This window comes from Pezoporus flaviventris, unplaced genomic scaffold (assembly GCF_033815535.1).
Source record: "Pezoporus flaviventris isolate CSIRO_AGI_PZ_B2104156 unplaced genomic scaffold, CSIRO_AGI_Pfla_v1 ptg000006l, whole genome shotgun sequence".
NCBI lineage: Eukaryota > Metazoa > Chordata > Aves > Psittaciformes > Psittacidae > Pezoporus > Pezoporus flaviventris.
The window spans coordinates 3,116,727-3,143,047 of NW_026892554.1; the positions used below are offsets into that span (position 1 = coordinate 3,116,727).

A 26,321-nucleotide genomic window follows, 5' to 3' on the forward strand; every position below is an offset into this window, starting at 1 on the left:
CCAGGATATCCCAATGACCAGCAAACCCCTCTCCAGGCAATGTGAGTCTGGATATGGAGCTGTACACATGCAGCAGGGATGCAGGTAACAGTCCCAGTGCACTCAGATAACAGCCAGGCACTGCAGAAGCACTAGAAAAAGCCCTTTGCCTTGATAGCTGGGGTCACAGAGCAGGGCATACCCCACATTTACATGCTGGGGGTGTCAGTTATGTGATGGTGCCAGCGGACACTTGGGGGCTCACCCCTGGGCCCTGCAGCTGCTTGCTCTCCCCCAGCTCCCTGACCTCCACAACTAAAACGAGTCATTCCCCAGCTCCTGCCTTCCATCATGTCCCCCTCCGTGGTGCTGTTTGCATTTGTTTCATAGATGGTGTACGTGGAGCTGAGCACTGCTGAGCCACGGTCAAGGCTGTAGCCTCGGAAAGTAGATCCTTCCTGGGGGGAAAGTCCGCTTGCTGCTTTTCTCCCAGCCACAGCCTGTAAATCCTCATCCACACAATAAAACCAAACTCCAGTAGTTCATTTCTCGGGCTCTTTTCCAAAGCTTTCAGGCAGTTGGAGTGTAATTCTGTGCTGATGAAGCAGTGGGAGAGGGCTTAAGTGGAACAATATTGTGGTGGAGCGAGGTTTGCCGGTGGTTCAGAGCTCAGAGTGAGCCCCAGGGACCCGCCATGTCCCCCAGTGCTCCTACAAGCCATGGAAATCGCCAGCCCAGCTCCTGGGATAGCAAAACAGGGCTGAACAAACAACATCAGCCACCCCTGGAGCATGGCTGGAGCAGCACCGGGAGCCAAGTGCTTCATCAAATCCCAGCTCCCAGCTTTCCCTCCGAAACCGCGCAAACTTCCCCAAAGTGTTTGGGATGGAACAAAGTCATCAATCACTTCTTTTAACTCCCATCTCCGTAAACAGAAGCGAGCCCAGAAACAGGCAGCAGGGGAAAATATCCGTCAGCTCCCTTTGGAGGAGTGGAGAGGGTGCAGGGAGGGAGGACGGGGCAAGCAGCTGGGAACTGAGCACAGCCTCAGCCCCAAAGGCCATCTCATGGACTCCACAGGGCACTTCATAGTCCCCATAGCCTGTAAACCCCATGTGCAGCCCTGAGAGCAGCCCCACCACCCAGACACCCTCCCTGCATGGTGCTGTCGGAGTCTGGCAACAGCCACTCTGCCAATGCCTTATTGGAAAGGGTGGGAGGCACAAATAGGCAGGATGAGCATCACTAGCCAGTTTTCCTCTGGATTTATTGGAGGGCCAACCATGAAGGAGCACAGAGAGGGAGATCCTGTTCCACTACCTGCTGTCACACTCCTCTTACCCTGCCCCGGCCTCAGCACTGGTGGGGGGAAGCATTAAGCATGGCAACATTCACATAAATACATTATGGATTTGTAATCACACATCAGTGATGAAACCAGGGAAAAATCCCATGAGAGCTGGGCAGGGTCCCCAGGGTTAATCCGGGAGAGGAATAAATCCAAGGGGCACCAACGCTTTGGCTAGGAAACACCAGTCTCAGCTGAACCCTGATGCGATGACCAGAACGATACGAGCCGCTTGGCCTGGGATGCATGTTTCTCTGCTGGCCATGGGCACAGGGCAGCATCCTGCTTGTCCCCCATCCCACAGGTCTGGGTGTTACCCACCTCGGGGGGACGGGAAGCGGCCGCGCATGTCCCGGAGCTGCGGTGCAGCCGGTGGTGCTCAGCGCTGGAAACATCTGGGGCTCTGCTCGTGCTGCTCCATCCAGCGTCAGCCACGTGCCAGAGGCGCAGCGAGGGATGGCCAGGCCAAGAGAGGTTGCACAACAAGACTCTTGTAGAGACTTGGGTTTTGCATGAACTCACGTGTCCCAGACCTGCTCCTGAAGCCACACACGTGTCTCCGGAGCTCGTCTTGCAGGAGCCATGCTGGAGAGGAGACATCTGTGCTAAGGAGGAGGCACCTATGCTAAGAAGGATGCAAAATCCCATGCAAAATGCCCGCAGCTGTGCTGCGCTGGAGCTATCACCTGGGTTCCATGACATACAGAACAACAGCTTTCCTTTGGCAGAGCAGCACCTTTCCTTACCCCGCTCTGTGACCCATGGAAACTGATGCCAGCACCAGCAGGACCATAGCTGAGGCACTGGTGTTGTGCTAGGGATGGGCTGGCCATGGCAGGAGGTAGGTGCCATCCGGGAAAGGTGAATTCCTTACTCCCTGTCTCGGCACCTTTCCCACATCCCATCCTCATGGCAGTGAGCTCCATGTTGATCCCGCAGGTCCTGGGGGAACTCTGGCTCTCCGGGCACTCCTTGCCCACCGGATAAACAACCTGCCATCTCTTGGCACATCCCCACTGTGTTTTCCTTGTCCCTTGTAAACACCAACAGGAGCTGGTGCAGGCATCACCAATCATTTTTTATGTGACACCTCGATCTGTGTTCCTCTCGCACCGCTCCCTCTGGCAGCGGGGCCGGCAAGGATTACTAAGAGGCAGCCCAAGCCTCCACTGGCACATCCCATACACCACTGGCTGCCCCAAGGCCCGTCCCCAGCCTTCGGGAGCAGCTCCTACCATGTAAAGCTCAGGCTGCCACACCAGGCTCCTGCACAAACAGACAGCACGGCCCCATGGTGCCCAGGGCTACGTGCATGGGTGGTACACACTCACACATGGCCATATGCTCTGTGCAGTACCCAGGAGCCCTGAGCAAGGACTATCTGCCATGAGTACATGGGAGAAATGCGGCTGCAGAGGGAGAAAGGACCTGGGGGGGAGCTGAAGCCAGCCTCAGGCAGGTGGGGAGCTCTCATTAGGGTTTGTTGATACATCTCCTTACGGCTCAGGTGGGATGCCGTCACATTTATGTGCAGGGATGGACCTGCCTCTGCCTCTCTGTGATACCCCATGTGTCCAGACCAATCCATCTGGCTTTGTCCCATAACCTTGCATGCCCCAGCATCCTCATTTGACCCCTGCCAGAGCCAGCACAGGGGCAAAGGCAAGCAGGCAGCACAAGCAGCACAGGGAATGGTGTCCTGCTGAGCCCTGTGAAATGTGGGAACACCATGGGGTGAGGGTTTTGGCCCAAACATTTGTCCCACACCAAGCAGGAGCCAAAAAAGCGTCCCCAAACCTCTTTGCACTACACACTGTACTCTGTATTTTCATCTTCAACAGTCAGCAGCATCTATTTTGGATCCAGCCTCAGGGTGAACCCCTAACAGCGATGCTCTTGTGCCGGGATGCGGTACCCACACCGCGACGCGGTACCCCCACCGCAGCACCCTGCCACACCGTGGCATCACCGCCAGCCCCTGGAGGTGCAGTTTCACCCAGGGTTTGTGTTTACCATTACCTCGTTAAGGGATTATTCAGCCTGTGGTTTCCTCTCTCGGCCGATCTGTTTGTGCTCGGCGGCCGGTGGCTCGCTGCCATCCCCTAAGCTACACGCCGGGCTATATAAGCGCCTCGCTGCCTCGGCTGCGGGAGGCTCGCGCGCAGCCCGGCTCGGCGGCGGTGCACAGCAGGGCTTGGGTAAGCAGCAACTCTCTCTTCTCCTTCCCAACAGGCTGCGAATCCCTTATCCCACAGCGGTCAAACCCTTGCCTCGCTCCAGGGACCGCAGCTCAGTTTGTGGCTCTGTGGGGAGAGGATGAGACGCTCCTTAACAGGGGTTTTATGGGTTTTGCACTAAGAGCAAATAAACCCCAACTCTGCTCAGCTTTTCCTCTTCGTGGCAGCTGGTGGTTATGTAGTATTGCTGTGCTATTAAGGCTGTGTAATTAAGAGCAGCTGTGATTAAGGGTGAGGTGGGTATTAATTGATGGGCAGATGAAGGTGCAGAGGCTGCAGGCTGGGAAACCTTGATGGGGACGTGGTTTCCCATGTCCAGCTTCTCTCTTCCTCATCCAGCTAATGGGTTTGGGGCAGGGTTAATGGGGATGCCAGCGTGGGATGTTGGGGGGGTACAACAGTGCTTTGCTCACAAGGGGCTGTTTGATCTCTTGTGGCTCTGTCCCACACCGGCTTCCCTGCCAGAAAGGGGATACAATGCTGAATGCTCCCTGACACCAGGATCCGGCTGCTGGAACCCCCCCCTCTCCCAGCATCACATGTCCCCGGGCCAGAGGGATGTATCCCATCCCAAACCCAGCACTGAACAAGTCACAGCCAGCTCCCAAAATAGCTGCCGAGTGGGAAACAAGCTTTCAGCCTGGATTAATTTTTCCTGGTTATTGTCTGGCTGCGAGTTCACAACCCCACCGTAAGCCCACAGAACACGGCTCATGTGTTGCTTGTTATTTTTGCTTGACTGGGATTTGCTGAGCCATAATCAAAGTATTTCCTAGTCCCGCATTCCCTGGTGTCGCTGGGGAAGGTTAAAACTGCTTACTAATGACAGGGTGTTCTCGCTGCCGGCTGCTCTTTGTCAGCCTTGTTTTATGGGTAAACTGAGGCACTGAAAAGCCTGAGGCAACATTTCCCCGCACCAGGCTTATTAATTTGGGGTGCATAAAATAAAGCATCTGGATAACAGCAGCTCCATGGGTACCTTCAGAAATTAAATACCCAAATGCTTGGTGTTGCAGGGCTAAGGGACTCGCTTATAGCAAAATATGAAGCGGCTGAGCTGGAGGAGAGCAACACAAAGCCTCAGTCCCTCATCTCTGTGTGCAGAAAAGCTCCTTGCTCACAGTTGCAGGGAAGACTTGGCTTTTGCATGGGATTTTTCCACTTTCAGAAGCACTTGGGAGCCTTCCCCCTCCCCACGCTCCTGGAACATACTGGGATACGATGCTGTCCTCACACTAAGCCCAGTATGCAGGCAGAGGGATGGAGGCATGATGTCTCTGCTCATGTGGGGGGCAGAGCAGGGGCCCACGGAGCCACATGGGCTGCAAAAGCATCCCTGCAGAAGTATTTAAGCTCTTAAAAGGCACTTTAAGGAGATGTCATTACAAAGCATCGCTCTGCAGAATAGATTTGGGCTCAGATGTGACAGTGAGAAGCAGAGGGGATGCCAGTGCAGATGTGGAGCCCCTGCTGCTCCTCTCTTGGGAAGCTGCTGTGGATGGGTTGGAGGGGGAATGAGCAGCTCCAGTTTTGGGCTGGTTCAGCCTTGGAGAAGCTCCCTGAAAGCAGCAAGACCCTGGGTGAGCCTCGACACAGCTGGGTTTGTCTCTGCAGGGCTGGGACGACTGAGGGTACTCCAAGGAGCCCCAGTCACCTCTGGAGACGATGGTCACTGTGAAGGAATGGATCCTCCTCCTCCTCCTGGGAGCCACATCCGTTCTAGGTGAAGGTTACTCGTTTCTATTCCCGTCTCTGCGCTGTCCCCTGCCCGCGGGCACACCAGTGTGAAGGCATGTCTGTCGGCGGCTGCTGAGCCAGCAGACACGGACCCGATATCAATGCCAGCTGCTGCTCTGGGTCACTGCAGTGCTTGCCTGGCCAAAGGACTTCCAGATGAGGGCTGGCACCCACCCAGCCAGCAGCACACGGGCACGGCCTGTCTGAGAGGCAGCAGCCTCTGGTTAAACATGGATAAACCCCCGTGCTGGGACCATCCCTGGCTGAGTCTGCACCCCAGCTCCCCTGTGTTCTGAGCAGACCCACCCTGGCCAGTGCCTTATCCATCACCCGAGCATGAAACAAACCCAGCCTCCAAGCCGAGCCCTTGGGAAGCATCACCAAGGCTCTTCTCCAGGAGAAGATGCTCAGGAGCAGCAGACTCTGTCTGCTGGCTCTGCAGGGTTGCACATACCATAGCACTGAGTGATAAGCAACCTGCCACTCTGTGCCGGTGGTCTTGTGAGGAAACGTGTTTGTAGGCTCTTTGGGTTTGTTTTTCAGGGCTATAGAGGAATTTTGCCCTGAAGTGCTCTGGCCAGACACCTGGTTTAAAACAGGGAGAGTCAATTTGTAGCTGGGGAAGTGCCCAGAAGCCCTTGCTGAGCCCCCAGGAGTTCAGAGCCAATGCTGGTCAACTTCAGGCTTAGCTCCCCAGTTAAAGTGGGGAAGGTCCACCAGCCACAACCACCAGCTCCCCTTGGGCACACAGGCTGCCAGCAAGTGCAGAAACCAGCCTGTGTCCCATAGCAACAACCAGCCTCATTCACTTTGGGTTCATTTCTCCCCACGAGGGAGAGGCAGGATATATTTTAGATCTCCAAAAACAAGAAGATGATTTGATCTGAGCTGGTCCACCACAGAAAGCACAAAAAAGCTTTCCTTGGGTGCTAAGGGAAATGGCAAATTTGCATCATACCTGAGGTACAGCAATGCTGTGGGACATCTCCATCACACCCTTCATTTGGCATCTCCTGCCCTGCATCCCACAGGAGCTCTAACCTGCAGCTCTTACCAGCCACAACCCAAAGGGAAAGCTGAAAAACTGATCCTAAGCATGCCCAATCCCTTGAGTCTAATTAATTCATTGTTAACCTAATTTAATCTCTTATTCATTAATCCTTAGGTCAAAGGCTTCTGAAACCAGCCCTCGGCAGGATCCAGATAGGACAGAAAACCTTCAGCCCGCTGGTAATGCTCAGCTTGGAGAGTAAGTTGATCCCAGCTCGAGTGGCTTTCCCTCACCAGGACAAGGGGTGTTTGCACGTGCCTTGGGTTTTTTCAGCCTCAGTTTACAACCAAACACTATTATTTGAGTAGGTGAGGACATTTAAGCAATGGAATAAATGTTAATCATCTGCAACCTCCTGTAGGGTTCTAGCTATCGCTGACACACGCTGTTGGCTCCTCTCCTGGAAAAGTGAAGGTCAAGTGCGTGACCACAGCCCTGGCTCCCGCGGGAAGCACGGGCGGGCTGGGAGGGCGAGGAGAGCCCAGGGATGGGCAAGAACATGCTCTGACTTGCCCTTCCCCTTCCCAGCCTGTCCCCACGCAGTTGGTGACCCCATATAGAATGAAAGCCTGTGGGGTATTAACTACCTGTAGAGCCCAGTCTGCTCCTTGACCCCAAGGAGACATTGCAACCTTTTAAGCTTTACTGCCCTGGGCTCAGGATTTAGATTCCAGCAGGCCCTGGAAGGGCTGGACACGCTGATGCCATAGCTGAGGGATTAAGGGACTTTCCCAGCTTTCTGTCCCATTCCCAGCAGCTCTCTTACCTGCTGGGGAGAATCAAAGCACAAAAACATGAACACTCAGAGGTTTTCTTCACTTGGTCTTTTGAAGAAAACTTCCAGGAAGATTGTTTTCCCCTCCAAGTGGATGGCACGAGGCAGTGATGCTGAGGCTTGCAGAGCAGGGGCTGACTCCTGCTTCTCTAGGGAGAAATAAAGCAAAATACTGAGATTCTGACCAACGCAATTGGAAATTAAAGCTCCTGCCCTTGGCAGCAGTGAGCTGTAAACTCAGGTTTTGCCTTCAGGAGAGGGGGTCCTGGTTGGGTTGAGCAGCCAGGCTCGGTGCAGGGACTGGTGCTCAGCCAGGGAATGGGCAAACCCTGCTTGAACCACCCTGTGCATCCTCTGCCCGCAGGTTCGAGGAGCAGCTCTCGCCGGGCAGACCCGATCTTCACCTACACCAGACGCAGTATGTGCTGCTGGCCAGTGCCACGGGTCCCTCCCCACATCCCCACTAGTGCTCGGTCCCTTGGCTTCTCCCCATCCTCTGCTTTCCACTTTTTCTGCTGCCGAGGTCCTACCCAAAGCCATGTGATGCTATTTTCCTCCTGCAAGACTCCCCTCCTTTCTCATCATCACCAGCCCTGCAGTGACCCCAAACAAGCTCAGGATCTTACTGAGATCCCACTTTAATCTGTTGCATGTTAGATTTCTGCTTGGGGAAACACAGACAGACATTTATCCATGTGCTACCACATCCCCAAGCCTACCTCCTCTTGCATCCCTCAAACTGCTGAGTAAGGTCTATGGATGCACCACTCAGGATGCTGAACCGAAGATGCCAACAGATTAAAATCTTGCCCATCTAAGCCAAGAGCTCACTCCAACCCAGACATGACACTCCCTGGCTGCTCTCATTTAAATAACCTTCCCCAGCCACCTGCTTTTGTAAGCCAGGGGTCATTTTTGGCCTTTCTAGGAAAGAACCCAACCTGGTTCATTACAAATGGGGTGGAACAGTAGGTATGGGAAATGACACAGCACTTATCTTCAAGAAACCTCGTTTTTAGAAACTTTAGTCATGAACAAATCCTTATAAACATTATTAGAACACTGTCATTTAAAAAGAAACCCAAGCCACAGACTTGGAGTGGCTCTCATCCATTCAAAGTCACTTAATACCATCTATATCATACCATCTAAATTAATACCATCTACTGCCAGTGAAAGAAATTCCCTTTAAAATCTAACCCCATATTAAACCCTCAGTATGTTTTACAGACTCTTTCGTGTTTTACAGATCAGCTGTCCCCTACATGCTCAGCCTGCTCAGTAGCATCTTAGGCTTCTGTTTTGCACACAGTAAAAGTGCTCACAATAGGACACACACTTCCCCTATAGGGAACATATGTTGAAGTATGGTTAAAGACATTCAACATACAAGCAATTTTACTCTTCTTTTTTTTTGCTTTGGTTTGTTTTTATTTAACCACATTTGAAACGCAGGCGAGTGTGGCCCCTCAGACAGCATTTAAATGACAATGTGCGTTTGATTTCCTTTAAGCCAAAGTTATTCAACACTAAGCATGAGCTGCGTGCACTTTGCTCCCCTCCAGTTTATCTTAATCAGCCTGAATTCAGTCGCCTGCAGGGAATTAAGTCAGAAGCTTTCAGACGCCTCCTCATGCTTTATTTCCCAGCTCCCTGAACATGCTTTAAGTTTGTTTAATCCATGTGCTGCGTAATATCCAAATGCATAGTCTGAGCTATACTGAAGCTGCTAAGAAAACAGCTACTCATTTTCAGGCAGCTGTATGTCTAATGTGCGTCTCTAACACACCACTGATATCATTTAAGGTCCACTGGTGCCAGATTCAAAAAGGTTTCTGTCTCCATGGTCGAAATGGAGCGAGTGCTCAGCAAAGTGTGGCCAAACCGGTGTGCAGAAGCGTACCAGATCCTGCCTAGCTGAGCGCCGCTGGGGCGTGCACTGTAATGAAGCAACTGAGGAAGGGCGGCTCTGCATTGGACATGTTTGCTCAGGTGCTCCTATAACCTCACTTACGGGCAGGGGGCGATGTCCTGATCTCACCACCACGTAGGCGTTGTATTCCCTCCGCTCTCATTTTACCGTCTTCCTTTCCCTTGAGAGAATTTTGCGATGCTGGTGCCTTCCCGAGCAGGGCTGGAGCAGAGCACAGGGAGTTTATAGCCAAATGGCAAGATAAGGGGGGGATACATATATGGAGAATCATCAGAGACCCATAAAGATCCCAGGGATGCAGGAAAAATCTCATTAACTTTGTTATAACAGCAGCTCTCAAAGTGGCAGCTGCATCCACATAATCTCCAGGAAGGGGAAGAGTTGGGAATATTGAATTGCCACGGCTCCTGCATAAGGGGCTTGTAATTCATTGTATTATTTTTATAATCCTCCTTTAAACAAATAATTCTTAAAATAGCCTATGAGAAAAGATAGATTATTATTTGGGATTAATTGCTATAGGTAACGAAAATGTTTTGGAATCACTGTCTGGGAGACCATTTATTAAACCCATTGGGTAATGCTCATTCGGCAATTTACCTGTGTTAGTCCTGCCCAAGCCAGGATAGCATTGAATAAGGGAAAATGGCCTTTAAGACAGACCAAAATCATGACTTTTGGGCACGAGTTGGTAACTGAAACCTGTAAAGTTTAAGATATTTGGATTTGTAATTTCACCAGGGTTAAGCTAAGAGCTCACATGCTGATCTAGATTCAGATTTTCCTGAAATCCAGCCCTTTGGGGTAGGTAAATACAGTTCCTAGCTGTAATTATATCCACGTGTCTGCTTTCTACTAATTGTCAGGTTCAGAATCACATCGTCCCAGTGTTTCTAAGGCACAGCTGTTGATAATCAGTAAAAATATGTTTTGGATCCAATTTATTCCTTATGCAGTATCTGCCTTATTGCATCTAAATTAAAAGCAGACATGAGAACATGCCATGAGTGTTATGAGCACCTGGGGCCACTTTCTGACCTGCCTGCCTCTCCTCCAGCCTGCAACATCACCTGCCCCATGGGCCGTGTCAATGCTGACTGCGATGCCTGCATGTGCGAGGATGCGACCCTCCATGGGAAGGTCTCTCTTGAGGATGGGTCGCCTGCTGCCGATGCCCGGGTCTACCTGCAAGCCAAGAAACTTAAGCTGTTGACAACAGCCGATGATAGGGGCATGTTTAGGATCCCGGGGATCTGTCCTGATGGCAAAAACACCCTTAAAATAAAGAAAGCCAAATACGCAACAGCAATCGTCACCGTGCCTGAGAGCAACAGAAGAAACCTGGCGATCCAAGTGCAGCTGCAGCGATCAGGTAGCCACAATGGGGTTTTACACAGCAGTAAGAGATAAACTCCAGTTTTAGGAGGGGAAGAGTAATGAGATGGCTTTTTCCTCCCTTGCAGGCAAACCCTATGTTTTCAGAAGCCCTGAGGACAAAGCCAGGAGAGTGGGACAGAGTGTGTCGCTCTGCTGTGATGCCCTTGGGAGCCCAGCCCCTGACCGCTACCTCTGGTAAGAAAGTCCAGTCTGATCAGGCAGAAGTCCTATTTGTCCCATGGATTCAATTTGTATCTCCTTACCATCCCCATAAAGGTGGGGTTCTAGCTATAAAACAGCTAAATACGATGGGAACAAATTGCTGCAAATGATGGTGTCCTCGAGGTGTGCAGAGCTGGTGGATCTCAGAGGTGCTGCAATGTCATCTGCTGAGGGACTCAGTGCTAAAACACACAAATAAGAGCTGGAAAACCCTCAGCAGGCAGGACTGGCAGCTGCCAACTGCCAGCAGCCACATCTCAGTACTGCCAGGGGAGGGGGAATAACTTTTAGATGATGCCACCTTGCCAGATTACAAATGGGGAAACTGAGGCAAGAGGCCTGGCAAAATCCACGCAGCAGGATTAAGGCCATGGCTCTGTCCCCTTAACTGTCTGTTCCTGGCAGGTACCACAATGGCTCCCTGCTGGATCCCTCTTTATACAAATACAAAAACAACCTGATTCTGAAGAACCTAAACAGGCACCATTCAGGAGAGTATTTCTGCAAGGCCAGCAGTGCCGGGGGGTCAGCGAAGTCCCAGCCTGCCAAGCTTGCTGTCATAGGTAAGATAAAATGGGCGTGATGCTCTCCAAGCAGCTGGGGAGGCAGAAACCAGGAACTGTGGTACATGTGGGAAAGAAAAATCCCAAGTAAAATATTTAGGGCCAAATTCAAGCATCCGTTAGCAGATAAGCTTGTGTGAGCTGGTTGGGAACCAGATGCTCTCTACAAACTGGAGCTCTGCATTGCAGGTGACCTGCCAAGCTCAATCTGCTGGTTTCAGCAGATTTCTCACTGTATTTGCTGCCTGATGTGAATATTTGTTTGCTTAGGGGCTTTTTCCTAAACCTTGGGAAGCATTTAGTTTCTCCCTAGCCAAAAGGCCAGTCAGCTGCAGAACAGCAGAGGGTGGGCTGGATGGCAGTGGTGGGTAAGCAGGAGCTGGATGCAAACAGCACTGCTCTTAATCAGGTACCTAAAGTGAAAGCTGAGCACCTGCTTTACCAAAACCACCTAACCAAAATGCTGCAAAAACATCTGGTTTGTGGCTTCGAAACCCTCAATAACTCTGAGGGTTTCAGACCACAAAGCAATGACCACAATTCTTTCGTGCTGCTCATTAAGAAATCCTATTCAACAGGGAGACAAGAGGCAGCCTGCGACTCCCAACCCCAAAGCCACCTCATCCGACTTCCTCACGACTGCTTCCAAAAAGCAACAAATACCTTCTACTATGATGTTGGCAAGTGCCCAGCAAAGACCTGTGCTGGGAAGCTGGACAAGGGGCTCCGGTGTAAGGACAACGTTGCCTATTGCTGCGGAGTGTCCAAGATGGAAACTAGAGACATCTCCTGTGATGGGTACACACTCCCCACTAAAGTTGTTGTAGAATGTGGCTGCAAAAAATGCACTGAGACCAAAATAACAGTTCGAGGCAGAGCCACAGCAGCAGATAACGGAGAGCCACTGAGGTTTGGCCACATCTACATGGGCAACAAGAGAGTGAGCATGACTGGCTACAAGGGAACCTTCTCGGTCCATGTCCCAGCAGACACGGAGAGACTGGTTCTAACTTTTGTTGACCGGCTGCAGAAGTTTGTGAACACAACAAAGGTTCTGCCCTTCAATGAAAACGGAGGTGCTGTGTTTCATGAGATCAAGCTGCTAAGAAAGAAGCCCCCTGTTACACTGGAATCCACTGAAACCAACGTGATCTCTTTGGGAGAAATGGAAGAAGATGACCCGATTGCCGAATTAGAAATTCCTCCCAATGCATTTTATAGGAAAAACGGAGAAGCCTACAGAGGCAAAGTGAAAGCCAGTGTGACATTTCTGGACCCAAGAAACATCTCAACAGCTCCTGTGACACAAAGCGACCTGAACTTTGTAGATGAGGAAGGAGATGTATTTCCACTCCGCACCTATGGCATGTTTTCCGTGGACTTCACTGATGAAAAGGGCACCGAGTCTCTTAATGCAGAGGAAGTGAAAGTTCATTTGGATGCTGCTCAGGTGAAGATGCCAGAGCACCTGCAAGAGATGAAGCTTTGGTCCCTGAACCCAGAGACAGGATTATGGGAAGAAGAAGGGGACTTCAACCTGGAGAAAAGCAGACGGCGCAAAAGGGAGGAGAGAACATTTTTGGTTGGGAACATGGAGATCAAAGAAAGGCGACTGTTTAACCTGGATGTCCCAGAGAGCAGACGGTGCTATGTCAAAGTCCGAGCCTACAGAAGTGAGAGGTTCCTGCAAAGTGAGCAGATCCAAGGCGTTGTGATTTCTATTATAAACACAGAGCCAGAACCAGGATTCTCCTCCAACCCCAGAGCATGGGGCCGTTTCGACAGCGCGGTCACTGGTCCCAATGGCGCCTGCGTGCCTGCCTTCTGTGATGAGCAGAACCCCGAGGCCTATGCAGCTTATATCTTGGCGAGCATGGGGGGTGAAGAACTTGAAGCTGTCCCCTCTGCTCCCAAACTCAACCCTAATGCTGTTGGGGTCCCACAGCCATATCTCAACAAGCTCAACTACAGAAGAACAGACCATGAAGACTCCAACACTAAGAAAACAGCCTTCAGCATTAACATGGCCAAGCCAAGCCCTAATTCCCCAGAGGAGAACAACGGCCCTATTTATGCCTATGAAAACCTACGAGAATGTGAGGAAGCTCCACACAACGCTCCTCACTTCAGGTTTTACAGGATAGAGGGAGACAGGTATGACTACAACACTGTTCCTTTCAGTGAAGACGACCTTATGAGCTGGACCGATGACTACCTGGCATGGTGGCCCAAGCCTATGGAATTTAGGGCCTGCTACATTAAAGTAAAAATAAATGGACCCCAAGAGGTGAACATAAGATCTCGGAACATGGGTGGGACGCACCCACGTACCATTGGGAAGCTCTACGGCATCAGGGACGTCCGCAGCATTCGGAGCTCGGAGCAGCGGGATGTGTCGGCAGCGTGCCTGGAGTTCAAGTGCAGCGGCATGCTCTTCGACCAGGACCGTGTGGACCGCACGCTGGTCAAAGTGGTGCCTCAAGGCAGCTGCCGCAGGGAGAGCGTCAACAGCATGCTCCATGAGTACCTGGTGAACCACCTCCCCATGGCTACCAACAACGACACTAGCGAGTACACCATGCTGGCTCCACTCGACCCGCTGGGACACAACTATGGCATCTACACCGTCACCGACCAAGACCCGAGGATCGCCAAGGAAATCGCCTTGGGTAGGTGTTTCGATGGCTCATCTGATGGCACCTCCCGAACCATGAAAAGTGATGTTGGCGTGGGGTTGACTTTTACCTGTTCGGAGAGGAGTGCTGCAGAGCAAAGCATCTTCGAGTCTCAGAGGAACTCGGGCCAGCAGTCCATACTGGTTCTGCCAGGGGAGAGCCCCGCATACCGAAGGCAACCAGCAAGCCGCCGAATCCCACAGAGCAGGATCCCGATGAGAGGTCAGCGTCCTTCTGGATACTAGAGCTGTAAAGGAGCCTCGGTAAAGCTGTTCACACTTGATGAAGTATAATTTGAAAGTAAAACCTACCTGCTAACAACAGAACCCAAAGCTGGTAGGTGTCATTATCTTTGAGACATAATGAAGGTGCACTTTTTTCCTCCACCAGAAAGACATAAGGCAAAAACTGGGGGCCAGTAGCTGTAGTGAGTTTGTGTCTTATTAAATGCATCCATAAAAATCTTCTTTCTGCCTGACATTAAACAGCTTCGTATGATAGCCTAAAGGGAAGACTAAACACATGATTCAATTAAGCCATGTACATAAAACACCCTTCTGTTCTGCATCTGCAGACTTTGCCAGCCCAAGTACCTGTACAGTAGTTGGTAACATGAAAAGGAATAAACTGATTTCCTCATACTGAATTCAACTGCGAGGTTTTGTACTTGAAATGTAAGTATTTTATTTATTTCTAGCTTATTTTAGAATGACTGTATTCCAGCTAAACTGCCAGCAGCTGCACTTCTAAGAACTCACATGCTCAACAGCACGGAGAAGCCATGAGGATTTGTAGGCTCAACATGGATAAAACTAGTTTTCTCTTGCTTCTTGTAGTATTTGACAAGAAAATTCATGCTTTAATGATAGGGTAGGTTAATAAAAAGAGTAATTTTATAACTTTGACAATGCTGTGTTGCTTTTGTGTTTGAAATGCCTGGCCACAACCAAAGAATAACCTGCAGAACGTTTCTGTTCACGAACAGGTCATGGCTTTATCACTGAAAGGCTGACCCTGAGTACGGGTGAGGGGTTTGGTGGGTGGCTGGTGATCCCCCAGGTCCAGGGCTTGGCCATGGTGTGCTGCAGTCAAGGAATATGTGCCCAGTTTGAAATAAGGAGCCAGAAACAGCGCTGAGAAGCGGAGCAGCAGGCCTGGGCAAGGGATTAGGCAGCAGCAGGGCCCCCAGAGTGGGACAAGATGGGGAGAAAAGCGGGCCAGGACACCGCGCTTTGAGGAGCGTAGGAAACCAGGCAATGTAAAGCAGGGCTGGGCAGTGCAGAGACAAGAACAGGATAGGCTTCCCTCCACATTCAGCAGCAGTGAGCACACACTGCTGGGCATGAAACTGCTCTTAGCGGAAGGTACAGATGGCCACAAAAGGGGTCAGGCAGACACTGATCCATCTCCAAGTGGCTGATTAAGTTGCCCTATCAACCTCCCACTACTTTTAGAGAAGAATCAAGCACCTCAACAGCACAGAATTCATTCTGTGTTTACACCCCAACACTGGCAATAAATTTTGGGGTGCAGGCAAGCCTCCAACACCAAAATTTCCACAGAGAGAGATCACAGACAGGTGGGCAGTGCTGCTGCATGAAAACTGGAGTTCAAGCACACACTCAAGCGTGGATTTCCCTTTCCTACCCAACGTCCTCCTATGGGTATGAAGCCAGTTCTCGGTCTATGCTGTCTTGCCTACAAGCCCATCGAGGGCATGGGGAATCTTTCAATTGTATTTAGCAAGCTTCAGAACAGGTTCTCAGGTCTGACATGGGGCATCCCAGGCATTAAAGGCAGAGCTGTTCAGGACTGAGCAGTTATGCAGCCAAAATCATGCATAAAAAGGTCAAAAAGCCCACCTTAATAATGCATGTTTTGATGCAAACTGACAGTTATCAAAAAGAAGCAGAAAAGGAAGAGCTGTGGAATACTCTGGCACATGCTCTTCATACCAGTGAATTTAGACTCTGTGTTTTCTTTTGTGTCTAGTCTGCTGCAAGGGCTTGGCACGAGCTGGGGCCAAGGCAGCCAGTGGGGAGCATCAGCTTGGACCTTCCCACAGAGCTCCTGGCTTGCACTGCAGACTCTCAGAGAAATGTCTCTTCCCTCTGCTCCCCTCCTCCTCTGCAGCCAGCCAGCCAAATCCCAAACTTAGTTTCATCACTTTGAGGGTGAAGTAACACAAATGACTTCTACAGACCAACCCAGGAGATGGATGAAAGCAGGCTCAGGATGTGATCCCTGTGGTGCACGTGGGCTCGCCAGAGTCAAACACAGCAGACCATAGGGCTCTTCCTTTTGGGGAGAAATGTCTGTTTGACAGCAATGAAAGGGTCACAGCTCTACAGCCTGAAACAGCAAAAAGCTCTCCAAGTTTCCCCAAACTGTCCCCCACTGCAGCTTAATTCTGACTTGGAGGAACAAACTCGCTCTGCACTCCCCGAGTCCCTGAGCTCTCAAGAGTAGCCTGCTCGCAGAGCACACTGGATAAAGAGCAGGACAGAGAGCTTTCAAACACAGGTGCTTAAACACTATCAACAGAAAACAACCTTGGCCCAACAACAACCACTCAGTGCTAACACTTTATCATTACTGATGAGCCACCACATCAAACACACAAAGAAAGTTTAGATAGGAGAAAAGCTACAGCAGGTCCTGGCATCCACCACTCACACAAGTTTTATGCTATAGTTCAGTGTCAGTCCTGACTTCCCCAGCTTGTGTTTATGGTCAGTGGACAGCAATGTCCTTTCTGCAACCTGAAACCTAACCCACACCCCCACATACCAAAGGAGAGCATCAGCTGCAGGAATGCTTGAAGGCTTCCACTCACCTCCTCCCTCCGCTTTAGCCTTTGGACCACCAACCTTGAGAAACAGGCTGAAGGAGACCTGGCTCCTAAACGTCAGCAGGTTTGTGGCTAAGGCAAAGCATCGTCCATTAAGGTCTCTCCATTTCCAAGCCTCAGATAAATCTGGTGACCTATCCCTCCTCCTGCTTTTAAGAAAGGGAAAAAATTGCTTCCCAGAAGCTATCAGGCTGTCAGGAGTTAGGATAAACAAAAGGACTAGACTCAACCTTCAAATTATCCAGGGATTTTGCAATCAACTATTTAAAAGCCTCCAGTACTCCTGTGATGAATCACTTACACTTTGGGTTTATTTGCAATTTATTCAGCAGATATCCGAAATAAAGAGGTTTCCTAGGAAGCAGGGGGAGCAGTGACATTTCAGATCATGAAACAGATGCACCTAACAGCGAGTCGCCAGCATCCTAAGAAATACCACTCCAACATTTATTTGAAATCCAAGATGAAGTCATCTCTATCCAACACCAGAATCCTTCTGGTGCCCAAATGTTTTGCAGTTCTACCAGTAATTTGGCTTCAGTGATCTTAAACTGAGCCATACTGGATGCTGGTCTATGAATACCTCCTCTACTTTGCCTCTCATGGCAAAAGGAGAACTGCTTTATTTTGGTATTATCACTTTCCAATTGCTAAGGCGGCTGTACTTGACCTCAGCAGTGGTACTGGGGATTGAATCACCATGTCTATGTTCTAGAGTCAGCCCTGACATGCTATTCCACACCTCATCAGTGAATGCCCCATTTTTGTTTTGTCTGTTCTGCAAAAATAATCAGATTTTGATTACTTACTGAGTTAAATCCCTACAGAGTTAGGTGAGAGCGAAGTTTCCAAAGAGACATTTTGGCTAAACAGCTGCCTGGGGAACTCCAATTCCCCTTAAAGCTTCTCTACCAGGCCAAAAATAGCATGCCAAAGATTTCCTCCATAAAAAAATAAATTCATCTTACCCTTTTTTCCTCCACAAAACAACCAGGGTGAAGTTGTGCATATTCAGAGCTAGGACATTAACTGCTAAGCAAGAACTGTTTAATCTCCTCTAACTTCTTGCATAGAAAGCAATTCTAAGAGGCCTTAAAGAAAACTGTACAGATCAAAAGATTAAGTTACAAGTATAGGTATCCTGGCTACAATATGGTTTAGACATTACTTGGCATTAAACAACTAACTGAAGACATTCTGTACCAGACTTTCTCAATGTTCTGTCCAGCTGACCTTGGTTTTCCCCTAAAAGAGATGCAGTGAGCACCATCTACAGGGTTTCTGAGCACTTCCACCTCAAACTCCACCAAAGACACAGGAAAACTCCCCTGTTGCTTTATGCTTTAGTTAGAACTGAAATAAGCAACTGCCAGCGATGACTAACAGCAACAGATCTCACATGAGGCACAATGTCAGCGAGAGCGTACAAATTGCCCTACAGGTTCTCTCCGATGCTAATACCTAACGCAGACATTGCTGGATGGAAGCTCATATTCCAACTAGGAGCATTAATAACAGCCAGCAGTAACGCTACTTTGCGCCACGTTGTTTTGGAGGTGCAAAGGGTAGACACAAAGCTCTTTGCTATCACCTTTATGATAGTAGAGCAGGTTCAAATAAGCAAGGAGTTAAAGAACTGTCAAAGAATTTTCCTCGAGTCATTCTTAGGAACTAAAAGGTTAATTGAACAGTTTGGTCATCTAAAAACTTTTAACCTCAAATTGCCTGAATTTTCAATACTGAATTTTTTTCTGTGGGGTCACATCTCACTGATCATCTTACTCTGGCCATAACGAACTAGAATTCGTTTTCCAGTGCCTGGGGAGCTGGACATCAGAAAAGTTGGTCCACCCATGCTAACAGATAATTACAGTATTTCTCCTAAGTCCAAAATTCTTTATCATTTGTGCTTAAATTTTCTGTATTATATATATATAAAAATATATATATATAAAAATTGTGGTGTGGGTTTTTTTGTATACTCATTTTTCTGCTAATTCAACTTCTGATACAACCTATGCCCAAGGACAGACCCCTACCATGCAGCTGATTAGTGTCAAAAACCTCACTGTCTATGGGGAAGAGTGTACAGAAAATGTTCTTACCCTCTGCAAACACTGAATATTTGAATCCCAGTGATGCCTACGAGTACTCTTTAAAAATAACTGGTGAAAAATTCCCAGAAGCTTCAGTGGCTAAAACACAAGGCAAGCAGCCATACAGCTGAGCCAGTGGTGTACAGAACCCAGAAAACCTCCAAACCCATCATATACACACAAAACCCACCCACCCACCATCCCTTCCATTGGCATAAGGTGATAACTAACCTTTCATCTGAACAGAGTAAAGGCAAAATGACTTCACACCTTTTATATGCAAGCGGTAGCTGGGAGCAAACCACAAAAATACATCATTTGCTTGGAAACTAACTTGCTAGGTTTATAACTTCTGGATGCACAAGCTCCATCCTTGAGTGTGCAGAGACTAATGGAATTCTCCACAGGACCCCAACTTCCACCTTGCTGTTGTTTCCATGTTTTGACTCTGATTTATAAGCTTGGATTTCTTGGAGTACTGCGTGTTCTGGAAGACCTGTGAGAGGCAGATTAATTGTTGGACAAATGGCAATTAAAAAAAATACTGCAGCACCTGCTTTCACAGATGCTTCTTCAGAAACATTTTAATCCATGTAATAAAGCACATTTTTATGGAGCTTTTGCTTGCTTCCATCCAGTGAGTCACACTCCAGCACATCAAGGTCCCATGAATTCAACATCTGACTTGAGCTTTCAGTTCGACATGGCTAAGTTAAAGCCATTCCCCTTGTCCTGTCCCTACAGGCCCTTCTCAAAAGCCCCTCTCCAGGTTTCCTGTAGCACCTTTAGGCACTGGAGCTGCTCTAACGTCTCCCCTTAAGGAGCCTTTTCCTCTCCAGGCTGGACCAGCCCAGCTCTCTCAAGCCTGTCTCCAGAGCAGAGCTGCTCCAGCCCTCGCACCATCTCCATGGCCTCCGCTGGACTCACTCAGCTCCAGATCCTTCTTATGTCTGGGGTCCCAGAGCTGGATGCTCCCAAGTCTGAACAGCTGCAAAAAAAGCTTTTACTCTGGTAGTATTCAGAAAAAGCAAGAATAAGTGAGCAGACAACACTAAAGCAGCTCCTGAGACATGGCCAGTCTTTGTTCTGCTGTTATCCTCACAGTGCTACATTACTCCTAAGAGTCATCAGTTCAGGGATTCTCCACATGAAATGCTCCTTCTTACACATGCCATTAATCAAAGGCAGGTCGAGGAAAAGCTTGGATCAGATTAACAACTTCTCTTCAGGTAAACACCTCTCCTATCAAAGTATGACAGTAGAACATAAATTTTCATGGATGGATGGCACACAAATATTAACTGGGATGTACTTTCTAGGATATGAAAAAGAGGAGAAGGAAGAGATGGCAAATGATACAATTAAGTAGGAAACATATGTTATCAATCAGAAAAGCTAAATATACCAAAGAAAATGATCTACTGAGAAGGTGAATTATAAGTTTTTAGAAACAGAATGAAAAAGATTAAAACAAGAGAACTATCACGGACAGTAAAAAATTCTCTAGATGTTCCCAATTAAGGCTTAAGTTATTCACCTCAATGCAAGGATACCAAGGCAAAAAAAAATTAAACTAGATAATCTAAGAGTCTCGTTAAGCACTGAACTGAATTCCAGAGCAGCACAGGATTTCAGTATTGCCAGACTGAAGTAACTGTGCACAACTTGCACCTGAAGAAAGCCCTTAAAGAGAAACTGAAAACCTTGTATAAAAATAAATTTATTGCTCAACAGCGGAAACAGGGATTTATGTACTACCTTCAACACTCAGAGATTCTCTTTCTTTATGGAAGAAACAGAAATAAGTATCTTCAGGAGCCCACAACGAAAAAATGCAGATGACAGCAAGATCAAACACTCTGGGAGGAAAACTTAAAGTTCAACTAAGCTGAACATTATAGGTAGGCACCGAAATATTTTATATTACTATTAACTTACAGACATCATCTCCCACATTTTAAAATACATCTATTGCTTAATATTCTGTGACAACATTTCCCTCTCTTTCAGAGTCTTTTTTGTCCTGCTAAGTTTGAGTGTTTGAAATCTGCATTCCTGATGAACTGCTCTTGACTTCTGCTGGAACCAAGAGTGCATATATCCATTGTAGAAGTCAACTGCTGTAAGCTTCTTCTTTAATACGACTGCTTTGATTCCAACCCAGCCTTCCTAAAAGTAAAAACAAACAAATGGCAGCAAGCTTCTTCCATGGTTTTAAATTCTCTTTAGCTCTCACTAGGCTGACTTGCAGCATACATTGTATTTAATGGCATCAAATTTATATTGCAAGTCAAATTCTTGCCTGTTAGTGGAAATTAGAAGTTCTTCAAGATACCAAATAAGATAACTCATGGTAATCTGAACTAGCTCAGTGAGTAATAACGGACAATTAAGGCAAAAATTGTGTAACACACAAATACTAAAAACTTTGTCCATAGGGCAGTGAATATAAAACAAATGGGAAGAACCTACCTTGCAACGAGCTATCAGCGTTTGGGATGCTTTATGGTATAGGAGTGAACCAGGAACAGCTCCACAGTCATTTAATGTTTGATCTAAAAGCAAAGCAAGATTGACCTGCATTTTTTTAGCACCAAGTACAAAAAAGTTTGAAACACTTTTGTCTCTTTGAAGCACAATAACCATCTCGAGTCACTGCTTTGCTCAAAAATATTTTTGAGCAAATTATATCCAAATGAGCAGGGGAGAACCAGAACAGTCATTCTGACACTGCTCCCTATCTGATCCAGAAACAGTCCTTGTGAGAGATCCCCAGACAATGGTGTTAGAAGAGGCTCTCCTAACTAATTAGAGGATTAAAATCCTCCAAATCTCAGGATTCACAAGGCTATACCTGCTGCTTACTCAACATCACAAAGCAGGAATGTCCTTAAAATCCATTTTATGCTCATCTTTGGGCACAGAAACTTACTGCCCTCTGAGCTTACATAAGTCTGACTTTGCCCTACTGGAGTTTCAGAAAGCAGTACTCAAAGCTATTGTTTAGTACAACTGCATATGATCTCCAAGTCAATGTTCGAGAAGACAGGAAAACGTAACTTAAATTAACTTCAAACTAAATACCAGCAAAACCAGGGATGTCATCCACTTCCACAAAATCCAGAAGTTTAACTGTAGTTCCCTTCCACAGTGTCTGCAAAGGAAACTGGAAAGAGAAGCAGATGACACACTGAGAATGCTTTCATGACGTCCATGCAACTGTCTAGTCTTTTAATTACCTGTGACACTAGGGGAAAAATTTAGGTCTATGTCCAGATAAGAGACTTTCCTTATTATACCCAGTTCTCCTTGTTCTCCCTCATCTCAATGACAAGCAAATCATAAGCATATGCAGTAATTAGTAATGCAACTAGCTACTACAATTGTTTACGCAGGCTGTTTGCACTGTTTACTGTCATGCAAAGATGTCATGATAGCCTTCTGGAACCCTCTCAAATGCATCAGTAGAAATCTCAGAGCTAAGGAATCAATACAAAACTCTGGGCTGATTTCACACTTGGAATCAAGTCTATGAAAATTCTCCTCTACACTAATTCTACTTCTAATGCTAAACTATGCTGGGATTTTAGAACATATGATGGGTTTAAAAGGCTGAAATAACTGAACTTGAGCTTAGTCATTAGTTAAAATACCCACACCAAACTCACACATGCTAGATAACAGAAGAGGGTTAAAAAAATTCTACTGTCTTACCATACTTCCTATTGCATGATACAGTTGAATTACTTGTGCAGCCGTTTGCTCTTCCCATCTTACACAGCTCTTAGCTATAGATATTTTAGGAGCTAGAGAAAAAAAAATAATAGAAGACTTCATATTTTGTTTTGCATCTTTTTGCAAACAAATAGCTGTACCATTTTATCCTGTTTTAAACCCAACTTCACCCTGACCAATGGTAAATTTACCTCTAGCCATAGGTACCTTAAACAACAACTGGAGAAAAGATTCCCTAAAACTCTCCTTTTGATTATTTATACTTTATTCTCAGTTGTCCTCTTATTTATCCATTGTAATGCAAACTGGTAACATACATTTAGAAGCACAGCTGAACACTTTTGTCTGTGTTACAACCACCAAGAATAAACTCAGGTTTTGTAACATCACTCAGGATTCTGATATTGTAATGGACAACTGGAATAAAACATTAATGCAGGAAGTCTGAAGAAGAAATCTCAAGCTTTTTGCCCTCTGTACAATTTGTTTAAGCCAGAGAAGGCAATGGAGAGACAATATTGAGAAAGGTATCTGAACAAAATATAACCCAGCACCAGAGGAAGAAACTTAAGTCTTCCAGCTGATAAAAGACAAAGTGAACAAGTTGCATTAAATATGATTTGTACCTACCAAATGTTACACCTTCTTCTGGCTGTTCTTTTTTATTTTTCAAACTTTCAGGCAGGTTTCTCAGAACTGATATCAGCTGTAAAATCAGATTTTGTACAGAGCATTAGCAAAGTTGAGAACAGTATACTTATTAATAGTATACTACTAGTACCCACTTTTTCATCAGTGGAACTTTCATGTGAGCTTTCAGACAACTGGATCGGTTTATTCAGAAGGCTTGTATCATACACAGAAACACACTAAAGGCTTCCTTCCCACTGAATCACAATTAACCCCCCCGCCCCGAGCATTATTTTATGGCTGATCTCCTCTCCGATATTAAATCGGAAGAGGACAAAATCTGGGACTACTGAGACAAAAAAAGCAGATATTCACTTAAATGAAAGACAAAACTGCACCATTTCCATACAAAGTCATTGAGTTCTTCACAGAACAGAGGCATACCAGCAAGGCACAGGATGAACACTGACAGTGTATCACACACCATGCAGCTTTTCTCTCAGCAAGGCAAAGTGCTCACAAACACCAAGTTTCAGATCACTCTCCTCTTAACAGCTGCAATCAACTCAGAGCAAGATTTAGAAGAATGACTTTTACACATGTTAAAAGCAAGGTGCTAATGAGAACCGACACTAGCTTGAGCTTGCATGACTTTACCATGTTTGCACCCATCTTTGATAATACCACTTCCAGTTCCTTTGCAGTACAGCGGGGAGGAACAGCAAACTCTTCTTGCTTAATAATTGGACCTACATCAAACCTGTAAGGCAAAAACCATACAAGCTTACTGGAGAAGAAGCTATAACTCCACCAGCAGTTCAAAACTCTACGTTCAATATGTTAACTCAGTTACTAAGTACCCTTTCTTTTCCCTCCCCTAAAACTTTGTTTGTCACACAATATCAAACAATGTTTAGTTCACAAAACAACCCAGGGAAAAAAGTATCAGATATATCTTGGCAAGCAAGATTCACCTCAGCAAGCTGAGCTTGATATGAACACATGATTTACAGTTCAGAAGCAGAACATCTCAGAAGAAACAACCTGAAGTATTCAGAAGAAACTAGTTTCAAGCTTTCCTGAGATCTATTATGAGACAAACATCTAAGAAAGAAAAGTTAACTGTGATAATGTGTTTTCACAAGCCTTTTAAGCCAGACTCTGTGCTGAAACTAAACCATGTAATTTCTCTCTCATCCCAAAACAGGGAACTGCTTGTCCTCTGTTTCACTTACAGGATGTTACAGGTGACTCTGAGCTCTGGAAACCAGATCTTTCCCATCACATCATACCAAGCCTATCCATCTGGCTGTGTGACTGACTGCTTTCACTCTGCTGCCTGTAACAATGCTAGAAATTAGAGAACAGGCCTAGAGTCTGGAGTGCAAATTACACACTCACTGAAATACTGTATCTACGTCAAGTCTCACATGGTCAGATGAAAGTTTAAGTGTTTCAACTTCTAATATTAAACACACACATAAGAAAAAAAGTGACTACAGAATGATTTAAATGGTGATTCAAGTGGTGATGATTTGAAGTCCTGAGAAACCACAGAAGCTTTTGGGAAGCACATCTAACCTACCTTTTTGGTCTTATTTCCATAATTGTCACCCCAGTCACTTTATCACCATGAAGCACTGTGTGGATTATGGGTGCAGGACCACGCCATCGAGGGAGGCAGCTGGGATGGACATTCAGCACGCCACTGAATTAAAATGTTTTCAGTTAGAATAGGAACAGTACCTGAAGCACATGTAAATGGGTGTGGGACATTTATTACACTGAAAATGCTTGAAGAATTATCTGCTCAGACCTTTTGAAGTGCTACTGGTTTAAACATACCTACATAACCTTCAGTTTCTTAGTGAATGCATAAAGAGAGATGAAAGGAATAAAAGTAAACATATTACACCAAACATTTGCATAGGCCTCCATCAACATGTTAAAGGACAGTGAACCTGACAACGACAGAAGCAGGGCTCAAGCTAAGCAGATGAACCCAGGTAAGAAGCTGACCTCATCTGCTACGAATCACAGGTGCCGAGTCAAAACCTAAGGAACGGAGCAGCAACAGCTGTCCTGTCAGCTCACGTACTATGGGAACTGCAGAATAAGCTCCTCGCTCAGAAGACGCCCAAATGATGCCACCACACCCACATCAAACTGCCCCGCAGGGCCGGTGTGGGGCCACTCATGCACAGGCAGCTGGAGCTCCCGGGCGCAGCTCCTCACAGGCAGGTCCCCGGGCAGGCGCGAGGGCAGGGTCACCACCTCCAGCCTGGACACGAGCGAGTCCTCGCTGGGCTCCCTGGGGAGGACAAGGCACTGAAGGGCTCATGCAGGCAGAGCAAGGCGGAGGCAAACGCTGGGTCGCCTCCACCCCTCGCTGTGGCCTCCCCAGGACCTCCTCCTACCCCCTTCACTGGCCCCATACCCCTCACCACCAGTGGTTTCCTCCTTTCAATCCAAACCCCAATCCACGTCCCCCTGCCCCCTTGTGATCCCTCTCAATCAACCCACTCACGACGCCAACGCCCCTGTCCCAGCCTAAGGCCCCATCCTTTCCTCTCCCCTACCAACCGCTGCCCAAACCCCGATCCCTGCCTCACGCCGACCCCGGCTCATCCCGCGACAGCCCCTGAACCACCCCAGCACCCCTTACCTCCCAACCCTCGGTGCCCAGCCCCCCCTCACCATCCCCAGCCCTCAGTCCCCGGCCCCCCGCACAGTACCTGGCCTCCTGCAGGGCCCGCAGCGCGGTGACGGCGAAGCGGTCGGTGCCGAAGAACAGCACCCGCCATGGCGGCAGCGCCGCCTTCACCCCCTGCCGCCAGGCCCGCAGCAGCCGGCCCCGCATGGCGGCGCTTCCGGCGCACGGCGATGCCGCCAGCAGGAGCGCGGAGCCCGCCTCGGGGCGGGACGGAACCGCCTCCCCTCGGGCTGAGGCGGCGGCGCCATCTTGGTGCGGGGCGGTGCTAGGGAGGAGGCCGCGCTTAAACCGGTCTCGCAGCCCGGATTGGGTTTCCAGCGCTGGCTTCTGCCTCTCCACAGCGTCCGCGCTGCCCGGGAGAGCGTTCCCCGCCGCGGTGGACCCGCAGCCTTGTCCCTG

General features: G+C 48.0%; 2 protein-coding genes and 1 long non-coding RNA gene across 5 annotated transcripts; 1 reads left to right on the plus strand and 2 right to left on the minus strand.

Moving 5' to 3' along the window:
- The first annotated feature begins 5,183 nt into the window (after nucleotides 1-5,183).
- CILP (cartilage intermediate layer protein) lies at nucleotides 5,184-14,796 on the plus strand. Of its 2 annotated transcripts, XM_061446617.1 has the most exons (8): nucleotides 5,184-5,287; nucleotides 6,467-6,550; nucleotides 7,492-7,545; nucleotides 8,934-9,119; nucleotides 10,118-10,432; nucleotides 10,524-10,632; nucleotides 11,065-11,222; nucleotides 11,801-14,796. In XM_061446617.1, the coding sequence occupies exons 1-8, from the start codon at nucleotides 5,230-5,232 to the stop codon at nucleotides 14,140-14,142; spliced, it is 3,306 nt and encodes a 1,101-aa protein (XP_061302601.1). In that variant the 5' UTR covers nucleotides 5,184-5,229; the 3' UTR covers nucleotides 14,143-14,796. The 2 variants fall into 2 exon arrangements, with proteins under 2 accessions (XP_061302601.1, XP_061302602.1); XM_061446618.1 differs by lacking the exons at nucleotides 7,492-7,545; nucleotides 8,934-9,119.
- On the minus strand, nucleotides 6,424-18,155 carry LOC133265799 (uncharacterized). 2 transcript variants are annotated; one of them, XR_009742117.1, is made up of 5 exons: nucleotides 16,734-18,155; nucleotides 13,968-14,144; nucleotides 10,099-10,245; nucleotides 6,940-7,276; nucleotides 6,424-6,752 (listed from the first exon to the last, which is right to left on the minus strand). It is a non-coding gene; the product is annotated as an uncharacterized LOC133265799 (long non-coding RNA). The 2 variants fall into 2 exon arrangements; XR_009742116.1 differs by having other exon boundaries at nucleotides 6,424-7,276.
- A 2,050-nt stretch (nucleotides 18,156-20,205) lies between these two features.
- MTFMT (mitochondrial methionyl-tRNA formyltransferase) lies at nucleotides 20,206-26,121 on the minus strand. Its single transcript, XM_061446622.1, has 9 exons — nucleotides 25,945-26,121; nucleotides 25,308-25,520; nucleotides 24,795-24,917; nucleotides 23,867-23,969; nucleotides 23,210-23,285; nucleotides 22,559-22,650; nucleotides 21,929-22,010; nucleotides 21,317-21,399; nucleotides 20,206-21,013 (listed from the first exon to the last, which is right to left on the minus strand). The coding sequence occupies exons 1-9, from the start codon at nucleotides 26,067-26,069 to the stop codon at nucleotides 20,813-20,815; spliced, it is 1,098 nt and encodes a 365-aa protein (XP_061302606.1). The 5' UTR covers nucleotides 26,070-26,121; the 3' UTR covers nucleotides 20,206-20,812.
- Between the last annotated feature and the right edge of the window lie 200 nt (nucleotides 26,122-26,321).

Bases quoted from the DNA above. Each gene is read 5' to 3' on its own strand.
- MTFMT (XM_061446622.1), bottom strand. From the start codon at position 26,069: ATGCGGGGCCGGCTGCTGCGGGCCTGGCGGCAGGGGGTGAAGGCGGCG. The intron at 23,970-24,794 runs GTAGGTTAGATG...TTTGCCTTACAG, and splicing joins ATGGAAATAAGACCAAAAAG to GTTTGATGTAGGTCCAATTA. The intron at 21,014-21,316 runs GTAGGTTCTTCC...TTTTACTTTTAG, and splicing joins CGCTGATAGCTCGTTGCAAG to GAAGGCTGGGTTGGAATCAA.
- CILP (XM_061446617.1), top strand. From the start codon at position 5,230: ATGGTCACTGTGAAGGAATGGATCCTCCTCCTCCTCCTGGGAGCCACA. The intron at 6,551-7,491 runs GTAAGTTGATCC...CTCTGCCCGCAG, and splicing joins GGTAATGCTCAGCTTGGAGA to GTTCGAGGAGCAGCTCTCGC. The intron at 10,433-10,523 runs GTAGCCACAATG...CCTCCCTTGCAG, and splicing joins AGTGCAGCTGCAGCGATCAG to GCAAACCCTATGTTTTCAGA.